We start from the raw sequence: 12,788 nt of genomic DNA on the forward strand, positions 1-12,788 counted from the left end.
AACATGCATAAGAAGCTACGTTCTTTTTAATTAACTAATTTTTATATTTTAATTTTATGCTAAGAACATTTTAAATGCTTATCAAGCTAGTTGCAATCAAATGCGAACCTACTGTCATATGACTGTGCGTCGGGTCAAAGATGCCTGGTGCGGTGTAGAGTTTGTTTACTGCGTGCGGTGCACTGAATTTCACGCGACACTTCACAAATGGGCTGCTGCTTCAGTTGCAACGAAGACAAACGGTCACAGGTAGTGGTGCTTTGATGTCAAACGGAGTGGTCACTTTGCCGACGACGTCACTTGTGCTGGTCGTGTCACGAACAGATGACTTTGCTTGCCTCTGATCGCTGGCCGCTTTGGGACACCGGCGTTCTCCGCTTCCGCTTGAAAGCTGACAAAAAGTAGTACAAAAACTGCCAAAGGCTCACAGTTTGTTTACAGTTTCGGTGAGCCTTGTTGTTGCATGTCTTGTTTGTACTGACTTGCGATGTGAAGGTAACGCCCACAATCGTGACAGGATTTATCTGTTTTTCCCGACGTATTTAAGCTGATTGCCCACGTGTTGTGTATATGGATGTTTGTTTACCTTTTTTATTTTCTGTGACAGGATGAACCCAGTGAAAGCTCCAGACTTCTTGCAAACCCCGTAGGCAATGCATCACAGCACTCTTTCAAGTAAGTGTCATGCGTGAAGCTGAAATGATATGTCGGCTTTCTGTGGACCCCTTTGTATTCACGTAGTACTGAAAGAAGCCTATCAGAACTATAATCTGCAGACGCGATACCGTTGAGGCGCGCACTTTAGTCAGGGGCCCAAAGATAAAAAGCAGCGCTGTGTGACAAGGGGGCAAGCTGTACGGAAGAGCATTTATTGCACGCTCGCATATCCCCGTTTCGCATATTAGCGTTTGTGGCACTTTTTACATAACCCCTCATAAGTAATAGTTACAAAGCGTATTGTCTGTACCGTTAATATTTTGTTATCGTCGTGCGTAGTTTTGTGTGAGCCCTGTGTAATTGCATTATGGCATCTTTTGCAGTGACAGTTATGGCGGCACGCAGAGTGGTTCTGTGCACCTTGCCAAAGGGGACGACCAGAATGCTCTCAACAGGATCATTCACCAAACAGCTGCGTGAGCACACTTGGATTACATCCGCACACCGCATATGTTGCTTGCATTTCAGTCTGAGAATACAAGGACAGTGTGAATAGTTTCAGCACAGCCATATGGCTTGTGCGGCTAATACGGTGACATGTTGTTACTAGTCCTTGAAAAGGAAGCAAGCTGTGCCTCCCTAGGCAACATCACAGGATGCGGCAATCCCCGATGGTGTGCACCACCAAATGTTGGTGAAAATGCTAGTGAATCCTGCCGCTACCGCGGAAGAAACCTGTTTTGAGCCGTCGTGGCTGCTCGAGTGGAGAGGTTTCAACAAGTTGAAAATTTTTAGCTTAGTCACTTGCATGTGGACCAGCCTTAAAAGACAACATTCCCTGCACCACTGCATGCCTTCCCCATCTTAGTAATGGTTTATCAGATTTTGAAAGGCACAACAGCCAAGCATGGATATTTATTACTGGCTATCAGATCACTGCTGGTTATCACTTTATCAGATTTATCACTGGCTATGGTAAATACATGAACTACGGTAACTGACTGGAAAATCTGTGCTTGCTTAGCCACAATTGCTATACGGTCAGTTACTGCATGAATCTCTATGACAAACCATAACTGTCACAAAGAGGGGAACACATGAACTGGCACCACGAATTCTTCATGGTGCACCTAGTCTGCCATTCCCACGTAGCATCCTGTGATGTTGCCTAGGAGGGACGCACAGCTTGCTTCTTTTTATGTTCTTGACTTGTGCATTCATAGGATTTACTGAAAAGAAAGCTGTGTAGAGGAAAGAGCAGAAACAAATAAAGTATAGAGAAGGCGGGGACTTTGGCATTTATAGATTTTGGCATTTATATTGATTGGTTGTTTCAGCAACAAACATTTGTTTAGCTTTACTAGCATATTTAAACCGAAAAAAAAACAATGAAAGTGCACTGAATTCAATTTTCGAAACTGTTTTAATCGAAAAAGGTCAGTATCCATAACCACAGCTAGCTTGCTCTTAAGTAGGAGTTATGCTCAGTCAAAAGAAAGAACTAAGAAAGTATGCAAGACAGGCCCGTTGTGGGATGGTATGTGGTGCTGATGAATTAAATAGCGTAGTCGCGCGTTTTAAATTATACTGCTCTGCTGTGTTGAGTCTGCAGACCAGGAGGCTCGACCTCCTCGCCAAACGTTGTCTGCTATTGTAATGCTGTTTTCTGTCATCACATGCCTAGGGTAGCTACTAGCTACTTGGTTGGGTAGGTTTCTTCACCTCATGCAAGGACACTGACACCAAACTGTGTGAAAGCATGAAAAGCGTCATGTTCTGGCTACCACTACGGTTAGGCAGCAGTGGCCATGTGGCACCTGTCCTCTCACTCTACCCAGCGTAACAACCCAGCAGTAACACGACCAAGGGCCCCTAGTTTCCTGTAATTCCATGAAAAATTGCGAATTTAGGCATTTTTTTCAAAATTTTGTGTTGTGTTGCTTTGGGGTTTGCTTGCAAAAGTGGCCGGTTATAGCAACACCTGTATTTCTTTGGTTGACATTTTCTTGCTTGCTCATGAAAGCTTTGTTTTCAGTGAAAGTAATGTCTTTCTCAGTAAAATGCGGTACTCTATTCATACGGGCCAACTGAAGTTTATCCTCAGTGTCCCTTTAAAGGGTTCATGACCACCTTCTGGTCCAAAATTTTGTTATATCGTAATGGGTTGACGCTCTCAAGGAAAGCGCTCTCGCAAATATTTTCCATGAATATTAATAGCAGTGTGTTCCAGCCGACACAACCAAGCAGTTTTTCCACGCTTCTCTTGATTGTGCTCTCTTCAAGATAGTTTCTTTAATACGCAAGGGCAACTAGCCTGCACAAGTGAAAATTTTCCGCCTTTAAAGGGGAAGGCATTGCAAAGCTGCGATAGAAGTCTATTAGATGTCTACATGATGCGCCCTATTTTTGCTGTGGCACGTGTATGCCAGCATCTGTCGCCTAGACACAGTCACAGTATAGAGTGGTCACAGGTCGTGCTGTGCTGTGGCGTAGTTTTCAGAACTTAGCTGTTGAGTGTGGTAATGCATGAGAATCCAGCTGTACTTGCACTCTGCAGTCACTGGGCACAAACAAGTGCGGGGAAAATGAAATGCAAAAGGAAGCAAGCAAACAAATGAAGTGATAGTGTGACACTGTATATAGGCCTCAAGGAAATGCAGGTTGGCTATACTGTCTCTCGCATCATGCTTGCAATGGAGAGGAAGCTGCAAGTGCGAGGTGGTGGCTTCCATAAGTGTGCTGTTCTGATGCGTTCACAGGCCAATGACGCAGATTTGGAAGATGTTGCTTCACGCTCATAGCTTCTGTTCCACTGCCATCAAGCTGATATGGGACATAGAAAGCAAAGCTAAAGTTGTTGCTTCTCCATGTTTGAAAACGAATGCATGCTGCTAAATTGCAGGGAAGGTTGTTGTTCATCTGTTTGTGATTGGTCAGTGAAATTCTTTGGGCTGTTTGCTTAGCGGGCACGCACCTGTGCCATCACCTGTGTGGACAAGGAGACGCAATGCAAGAAGGTGGTCAAGCAGACCTTTCTTATACCCCTGTCACACGGCCAGTTTCAATCACCCTCGAGTCGGTCTTCGAGATTCTCAATCGCCATCGAACTCGTCGCTGCTACACGGCAAATCTCAATGGCCATTGAAATGGTTCTCGTGTCTTACGCCACGGATGTGTGGTGCCACAATCGCTACTTTGGATGTTGCAAAAATAACAAATATTTGATAAATGTATACTAAATGCTGAAATACACGCATACGCGAAAGTCGTTCAAAACCCTTTTAATTGCACGTACGCGACTGACATGTGCAGACACTGCTGTAGCCACTCTAATACAAGACGAGCCAAAACCAAGCCAGTCCAACTGCGTCGGAGCGCTGCTTCGTCAGGCTTAAGACCTGGGAAATCGCTATAATATCTGAAAAACGAGCTATTTGTCTCTTGAAACTTTATGCGAGGGTAAGAATTGGCAAATCGAAAGCGAATACAACAGCTTAGAACACAATATTGCTTTGAGGGATTGGCGACGAAGCTGTTATTGCTGTGAAGCGGGCGGGCAGGGCGCCGCCATGTTGTCAACGTTAAGTACGCAAGCAACGCAAAGACTGCTACGCAATATTAATGCGCTTAAAACCAGTCTAATATAATTTTAGAATAATTTTACAGACTGCTTGCATTAAATTTTATGCGAATAATGTATGTTCATGTTTTTGTACCGTGAATGTGTCGTGTACAAAAGTGCGCTTGGCACCGCTCGAAGCAACGCTAGCAACCTTGGGCAGCGCTCGAAGGCCCTCGAAATTTCGATGGAGTTCCGTGCTGCTCCGTTGACTCGATAGGCTATTGACTCGATCGCCATTGAAACTGCCCGTGTAGCAGCGCTCGATCGCCTTTGAGTCGATAGACTATCGGTTCGAGGGCCCTCGAAATGCCCGTGTGACAGGGGTATTAGACTTTTTACTTTTACTCCTTACTTTTAATACTTTCTCTTTTTTGCAGCTTGCATTGGTTTAATATCATGCAAAGATTGTCGCAACTGCCCACTCATTGCACAGCACTTTTTTAAGTTGATCAAACTTGGTTAAGGGACATTTAAAATGCTGAGAGTTGCTATAGCGTTGGCCGCAGCGCATATTATCAGTACATAGTTTCACTTCCCTGCTTGAGAACTAACGGGTCAAGTTTCTTGCCTGCAAAAACTGGGATTTAATGGTGGCGTATTCATTTTTCAGTTGTGCTGCTCATTAGTTAATTTTGGTAACACCTTAAACATAGAACTTCAAAATTGAACTACAGCTGCATTCTGAACAGTGTGTGCCAGGGTAGGCAAGCAGTCAGTCTGGCATTTTGCTGTGCTCTCTCTTTTGTCTCGTCACAACGCCTACCTGTCTGTCCAACATGTGGTGTGCTTGGAAAGAAAGGCAGTGCAAACAGCATGAGTACACGCAAGCTTAGTTAGGCATGTTGCCTACTGGGCTGAAGTAAACTGGCTGTCCTCTCTCAGTATCTCTCATTTTTTTACCCTTCTCCCCACCCCCCCCCCCTTCCCCACTTCCAGCAACGTGATCGACGTCTCTGCACTGAACTCTCAGCTGGAGCAGCACGAATACCTCAACCGAGGCCGACAGTATGCGCAGCGTGTCTCGGTGCTGGCACTGCCTGCTGTTGGGCTTCCCTGCTTGTTGAGCGGCAACAGTGCACCACAGGAGGCACTGTCCCGTCCTCCAGTCGCACCACTGCAGTTGCAGAAGGTATGTCAGTTTTGCAGAGAAGCTACCGTGTGTCCATTTGCACAACTCTGCCACTCAGGTGCATGTGCTCAAAATTTCTGTATCTGTCCTATCAATCTTTGTCAGAGGCGTACATGAAAAAGGAGGTAGAGGGGGGTGGAGAGGAGGAGGAAAGCCACGGAGGTTAATCAGGCATATGCCCATTGGGCTACGCTTGACATGGAAAGGGGAACCCACTTCAGGTGCTCGCGAGGCCTATCGGTACCCATTACTGCAGTAGGCGATATGTCAGTATCGATGCACAAGAAATACTACCAAGTTGCCATTGTGTGATGCCGATGACAATGGGGTGTTGCTGACAGTTTTATTTTCTAACTGAAATGTCATGTCGTTTTTAAATGATTTTTTCCAGGAAAAAATGTGCGTGTTAGAGTACACTAAATACACCACCCTAAAATGAATTGAATTGAAAAAGCAGTCTCAAAACGTCGTTCAACCGCACTTGGCATTTGAGGCGATCATTACTGCACTTGGCAAAGCCGAGGTGGATGTTTAAAAACTGCTGCAGTGGGACCTCTAATAGACATACCACAATTTCTCCCATCTCCGGTCACCATTTCGCATCTTACGAGTGCTGACATTCGCTCTTGCTTTGGGCAGGTTAAGAAACAAGTAGCACTTACTTCAGATACAGACAGTATCTCAACTGTCAAGCCCTTGTGCTTAGCAGCTTGTCAAGGAGTTCAAGACATCAGCTGTTTTCGAAGATGGCTGCAGACACCAGCTCAAACTGCCGAGTCCGCTCACATGTATACATCGGCTCTGGGTGAACTGTGCATGCAGTCTTCAATGTGTGTAATATGATAATGCAAGTAAGAGGAGACAGACTCTTCTCTCCATATCACACTGGTTATTGCATTTTATTGACTAGCTTTAAACGCGCTGTATTCACACCACAGCATTGAACTTCAGGACAACCATCAGGAAACAACGAAGGAAAATTCCTAGAGAGTAGTGTTGTTTTCACTATTTTATGTAGGACAGCCAAAGGTTCAGATTAAATGCATGAATTTTCCTGCCAGGAAAAATTTCCCTGGGGTCCCTTGAAGTCTGTTCAAGTGAAGTTTGACTGTATAGGCATTTACCCGTCGACGAAAAGCGGGACATTTTACGTAGGCTAGACTCCGGGCAGCGTCAAGTTGACATTGCAAAGGCATTTGGGATCCCTGCATCGTCATTGTCTACGATTAAGAGCCAGCGCCAAGCAATCGTGGCCGCATCAGAAACTGCGCAGCTCTGCCCTTCCCGCAAAAGACTGTGCACTGGATATTTCATGAAAGTCGATGCTGTTGCCACATGGGTAAAGGATTTACGATCCAGGAACATTCCAGTTTCAGGACCCATGATTCAAGAGAAGGCCATGGAATTCGCTGCGCTTTTTGACGTCAGTGGATTTGACGCAAGCAGTGGATGGTTGCATCGCTTTCGGGCGCGCTACGGAATCGTATGGAAACAAGTCTGCGGTGAAGCCAGCAGCGCGGACACCTCTGCTGCAAGCACATGGCAGGAAGAAAAACTACGCGACGTCATCGGCGGCTATAGCCCGGACGATGTATACAATGCGGACGAGACGGGGGTATTTTACCAACTGCTCCCGAACAAAACCATGTGCTACAAAGACGACACTGGCAAAGGTGGAAAGCACTCGAAGGTCAGGATCACAGCATTGTTTTGCTGCAACGCATCGGGTACGCATAAGATGAAACCTTTAATCATCGGTCTCTACGCCCGCCCAAGGTGCTGTAAAGGGCTTGCATTGCTTCTGTGCGATTATGCCCACAACTCAAAGGCTTGGATGTCGCGTGATGTGTTCGCAAAGTGGATAGTAGGCATTAATGACGAGATGGCGAGAAAGAATCACAAGATTTTGTTAATTTTGGACAATTGCTCAGCACACTTAGTCGACACACGTCTTAGTAACATCACAGTCGAGTTTCTGCCACCCAACTGCACGTCAATCATGCAGCCTCTTGATCTAGGCATCATAAAAGATGTAAAGGTACACTGCAGGAAGCGGCTTGTGCAGCGTATTTTGATAAATTTAAGAATGCAGAAGCCTGTCGCAATTAATGTGCGGCAGGCAGCAGAAATGCTCACAGGAGCTTTGTGGAGTGTGAAACCAGCAACAATAGTGAATTGCTGGCAAAAAGCAGTCTTCATGCAGCAAATTGGACTGCTGCGGACACCAATTTTGAAGCAGAGGACCATGACACTGATGAAGAGAACAGTGAGCCAGATGGCTGGCCGGAATTGTCAGAAAGGCTAGGTGCAGATAGCCCTTTGTCTTTTGAGGAGTATGCCACCTGTGACACCCTGGTGGAGACAAGCGCCGCACTCACTACGGAAGATACTGTAGCGAATGCATTACCTGAAGAAGGCGGCAAGGAAGGTTCGACCAGTGATGACGAAGCGCCAAAAATATCTGCCAAAGAAGCACTAATTGCCCTGGAAAAAGTTAAAGCCTTTGCCGCCCAGCAGACCGCTGTGCCAGAGAAGGTCCACGAGAGCTTAGAGACACAGTGACTCAGTTCACAACTGCGGCAGTCCTAATTGGGAAAGTGCAGCAGAAGATTACAGCGTTCTTTTCAAGGTGCTAATTAGCGGAACTTGAGCGGAATGACAAATAAATGTGTTGATAAACAATGTAAGGACCAGTTTTTTTTTTTTTTTTACATAACGGCAACAAGTTGCCACACAGGAGCCTGTTGCCACACAGGAGCCTGGTCTTGAAAACAAAATTTTATTAATGTAGTAATAATTATGAAATCTTCAGGGAACATGTATTTTTGCGTGCTGATTAAAAATATGCAATTTAATTTCATGTAAAACAACTTTTTTAGCCCTTATGTAATTTTTATGCAATTATTTTGCGAAGAGCTTGGAAGAAAATTTGCTGCAGAAAACTTGCTGATATATATGCCATTGGGTTCTCTTGATACTAAGAAATGCAATAAGGGTAAAATTATCATCCTGGCTATCATAGAACTTGAGTGATAAGGTATTGAAGCTGCCACTTCAGAAATGAGAATACACACTTTTATTCTCATTTCTGAAGCGACAACTTTAAACTTAACTTTGAACTTAAGTTCTATGATAGGCAGGAAGACAATTTTACCCTTATTGCATTCCTTAGTATCAAGAGAACTCAATGGCATACATATCAGAAAGTTTTCTGCTGAAAATTTTTTTCAAAACTCTTCACAAGATACATGCATAAAAATTACATAAGTGCTCAAGGAATTGTTTTACATGAAATTAAATGACATATTTAGAATCGGCACACAAAAATACATGTTCCCTGAAGGTTTCTTAACTGTGACCTCATTGATAAATTTTTTTTGTCAAGACCAGGCGCTTCCCTGGGGTCCCTTGAAGTCTGTTCAAGTGAAGTTTGACTGTATAGGCATTTACCCATCAACACTATTGTATCTTAAGGCAGAGCTTAAGTGTACCCTCCAGTTTTGTCATTTCCATAGTATCACAGTGAGGTTGCTCGTTTGATCGGTGAAAATAGAGTACCATTGCTAGCACTTCCAAACGGTCATAGCTGCCATTCACGACGTTTTTTGCTATTTTCCGCTGCTACTGTACTGTCCGTGTGCAGTGCTGGTCACTCAGGTGATGTGAGCGGTGCCGTCCAACGTGCCAGTGCGATCGATGTGGCTCCTGGGAACCTGGGGCTCATGCACGACGCAGGTGGCTAGAGACAGGGGCACTCCAGCGCAATGTGCTGCATGGTCTCCTCTGTCACGTTGCAGTGGGGGCAGAGTGTGGTCGAGTCGGCTGTGTACTTGGCCCGCAGCACACATGCTTGACATGCCACGCTGCAAGCCTTACACAGTAGTCCATCGCCTCTTGATATATGTGTCTGCACCTGTACAATGACCACTTTGCTGAATTCTTACACCGCCATTGCTGACTTCTCTACTGTCTCCTGCCACCACCAAATCTCCACTATCTGTCACCTCTGGCTTCAGTGTGAGGCTGGTCATCTCTGCCTCATCCTTCTCTGACAGCCGCTTTGTGCATTTCATCGAATTGTATTTGTGCACTTGAGGTGGATGCTCTAAGACCTCGCGCGGCCATCTCCCATTTGGCATTGCACTGTGGCATCGCTCGTAACTGAGGTTGGCCACAGCTTCACGTGCCTCAAAAGACAACCACCTGAGGTTTCTCTGCGCGTCTTCATTCTGTACACAGCTCTGGGCACCCATGGTTGCACAGCACACTTTTCTCCAGTGCCTGTCGCGCCATTAAAGCCAAGCAGACCACCAAGTTGCAGAAGGTGAGGCCAGTCACTGCTGCCGCCTTCCAAAAGGCCCTAGTAACTTCAAAGTGAATATAGGACCACTATGCACGTGAGCCAACGAAGGCCTACAGAGCGGTCACCTTCAACGGCAACCTCATCTCAAAGTCCTACACATAATTGGCCTGTGTCGTTATGTCTACGTTGAAGTATAGGTATGTTGTCCACGTAAGGCTGCTTCCTTGCAGCTGAAACGTTGAAAGTGCCCATGTGTCCTCTATTGGCCTCCAACGAGTGGCAAAGTGGCAGGCGACAGCGTTTTATGCTGAAAACTCTGCAGCCAAGACGAGTGGCTCTGTCATAGCCAACTTGCCGTGAAAAATAAGAATTTACGTAGCGAGAACAAGTGCGAATTAGGTGAGCACTTCGGTTTTTAGCTTGGCTCCAGTGTTCGGATAGTGATAATGGGTTAATGCCTATGTATGTGGAATTGGTCATTCTCTGCTTTTTGTGGCAGCCTGTCACAGTGCAGGCTTCAGAAAGACAAACAAAGAAGCAAACAGACAAACAAAAAAATTTGAGGGGACACTTACGCTTTGCATTAAGTGTATGACATGATAGTGTTAATGAATTAATGCCCATATATGCGGAAATGATGTCTTGACTTCACATTCATAGATCCCATAGGCATCATGGTTCGTTCCATTGGTGCCTTGGGGGTCAGCAGCTCCATTCTCGATGCATTACCTTGGTAGGTGTCTACATGGGGGGACACAATGGGGCATCCATCACGATGTCCAGACTACCTTTCCCTTCTGATGGTGTACAACAAAGCAATACTGTTGTGGTGTCAACACCCCAGCAAGGTGGCCTGTGCACTCTGCAAGTGGTTCAGCCTGGTTAGTGCTGTGTGGTCTTTGTCTACTGCAAAGGATACTCCATTGATGTAACAGTTAATGTTCATAGAGCTAGAACTATGCCGGGGTTTAGTGACCTGCTGGCAAAGGCAACTGGTCAGAGAACCTCATTGTGCTCCTAGACCAGGGTTGCTCAGGTCAACTCGGACAGCAGACTCCTTGTTCAAATCGGGCAGCTTGAGATCAGCTGTGTCCACAAGAGCGTTTGGTAGTGTGCAAAATGCGGCATCCTGCTCTGCACCCCAGCTCCAGCTTGCTGATTTCTTCAACTGCATGATCAAAGGAGCCTGCAGAGTGGTGCAGCTTGGGACAATCTGGTGGTGGTAGTTCAGCACACCCAGATAGTATCTCATGGTGTGTATCTGTTGGTGCTGAGTACTCAAGGATAGCTCGGCAGTACATGCCTGCTCTCAGTGGTGGAAGCAAGTAGAGAGATGGAGGTCCCTCCTACCAGAGCTTTGATAAAGTTGAGAGTGATGCCGGCAGCACGCAGCCTCTCAAGTATGTCATCGAGGTAAGCAAGGGTGTAGTACCACTTAGCCTCTCCTGAAACTATCAACCTCTGTAAAGTTGTTGCTGCACCAGAGCAACCAAGTGGAGTGTTGCGTGGACGATGCAAGCTGGCACATATCGCCTTCCTAAGGCGGCAGTCTCAGAGGTGCAGCTAGGCCTAGGCAGGGGAAAAGGGAATGAGGTACGAAGGATTCCCAAACAACTCTGTGCCCTTGATTAAGATCACACAGCCATTGGTGGGGCTTGTGAGACCAGCAGAGTAAAAAAAGATCCAATAGGTTTTGTGAATCCAAAATTAGCACCACCCTATTACCATGTGTATAGGCCACTGTGTGGTCTTTAGTTGCTCCTGCACAGTGCGCTCCATGTACTCGCTGCCATTGTTTTTGCACTCAAGAGGCCTATCTCCACCGAGCGCCTACACAGAGAAAGTAGTACACAGGACACCTCAGGCCGAAGTTGGCCATTTTCTGCTGAAATGTGGTGTCTCTGCATGAACTTTGTGGCTACCATTTAGCTGCCCAATATCTGCAAAATGGAGGCCAATTGTTTTGCTGGTGCTCTTCAGTACATATATCTTCTCCAAATCTTTTTCAGGTCTTATTACACTGCGTAGTATATCTTCCTCAAGGGTTGTACTCCCACTTTTTCAGATGGACACCCTGATGGAGAAAGTTCAGCAAGTGCTGGCTGATGTGCAGGTTGAGCACAAGGAAGACCTGGTAGTCCAGCTGTGCAGTCCACCTTAGCGACATCTAGTGTCCCCTACTTGCGTGGCCTACTTTTGAACTGTATTCTTGTACATATGCTGCCATAAAACGCCTTCACACATGTAACTGCATTTTGTCCTTCCCTGCAGTGCAGGAATTCCACAAGTGTTTAATACAGTACAGTTGAGGGCAAAGCGCAGTTTGTGTGTGGTGCATGGTGCGGTAGCCCCAGTCAGTATGCTGACTGTTGAAGTCCCCTCCGATAATCAATGGATGCTTGCCTACAATACGATGTCATGGCGTCAAGCTTGTATACCCATTACTGAGGGATGTCCCATGAATGATAATGGCGAATGGGCAATAAACTAATAACCAAAATTTTCTGACAGAATAAGGTGGCATGCAATCTATGGCGAATACTATCTAAGAGATGTGGTTGCAAATTACTTCTAGTTGAAAAACATCTTAACTGTAAATTTCTGGAAATCAGTGCTCGAAATATATTTGCAACGTTGTTCCATAGTTACGACTCTAACAACGTTTCGAAGACTGTATATATTAAAACAGTTTGTTCAGGGCGTTAATTGTTTTCTATGTAACACACAATGTTATATGTTAATTTCTAACGTTACGTAACATTGCAATGAAACATGCGACATTACTGCCACTTGCATAACATTTTTAAAACACTATTCTAATGCTCGGTGCTACCTGGGTGGCTTTCTAGAGCGAGCTCTACTTCTTGAGGTACAGCTTCCGATTTGGATGTGGATGAGACAGTGACCATCAATGTCTCGCAAGGACAAACCGAACTTAACTGCGTGGTGGTATGGCCCAAGCTATCGTAGTACGACCACGTGATCATGTGACTATGACCTTGACCCTTGCTTGACATTTGATTTGAGACAGTGGGCACCTGGCCTTGACTTTGTTATTTGATTTGAGCATGGAGGCC

At 45.7% G+C, this 12,788-nt stretch overlaps 1 protein-coding gene across 1 annotated transcript; it reads left to right on the plus strand.

The window, feature by feature from the left end:
* The first annotated feature begins 91 nt into the window (after window positions 1-91).
* Window positions 92-11,959, plus strand: Lamtor1 (Late endosomal/lysosomal adaptor, MAPK and MTOR activator 1). The gene is made up of 5 exons (XM_077662045.1): window positions 92-249; window positions 608-675; window positions 1,041-1,133; window positions 5,216-5,408; window positions 11,777-11,959. The coding sequence occupies exons 1-5, from the start codon at window positions 208-210 to the stop codon at window positions 11,870-11,872; spliced, it is 492 nt and encodes a 163-aa protein (XP_077518171.1). The 5' UTR covers window positions 92-207; the 3' UTR covers window positions 11,873-11,959.
* The last annotated feature ends 829 nt before the right edge of the window (window positions 11,960-12,788 follow it).

This window comes from Amblyomma americanum, chromosome 4 (assembly GCF_052857255.1).
Source record: "Amblyomma americanum isolate KBUSLIRL-KWMA chromosome 4, ASM5285725v1, whole genome shotgun sequence".
Lineage (NCBI taxonomy): Eukaryota > Metazoa > Arthropoda > Arachnida > Ixodida > Ixodidae > Amblyomma > Amblyomma americanum.

Bases quoted from the DNA above. Each gene is read 5' to 3' on its own strand.
- Lamtor1 (XM_077662045.1), top strand. From the start codon at position 208: ATGGGCTGCTGCTTCAGTTGCAACGAAGACAAACGGTCACAG. The intron at 250-607 runs GTAGTGGTGCTT...TTTCTGTGACAG, and splicing joins ACGAAGACAAACGGTCACAG to GATGAACCCAGTGAAAGCTC. The intron at 1,134-5,215 runs GTGAGCACACTT...CCCCACTTCCAG, and splicing joins ATCATTCACCAAACAGCTGC to CAACGTGATCGACGTCTCTG.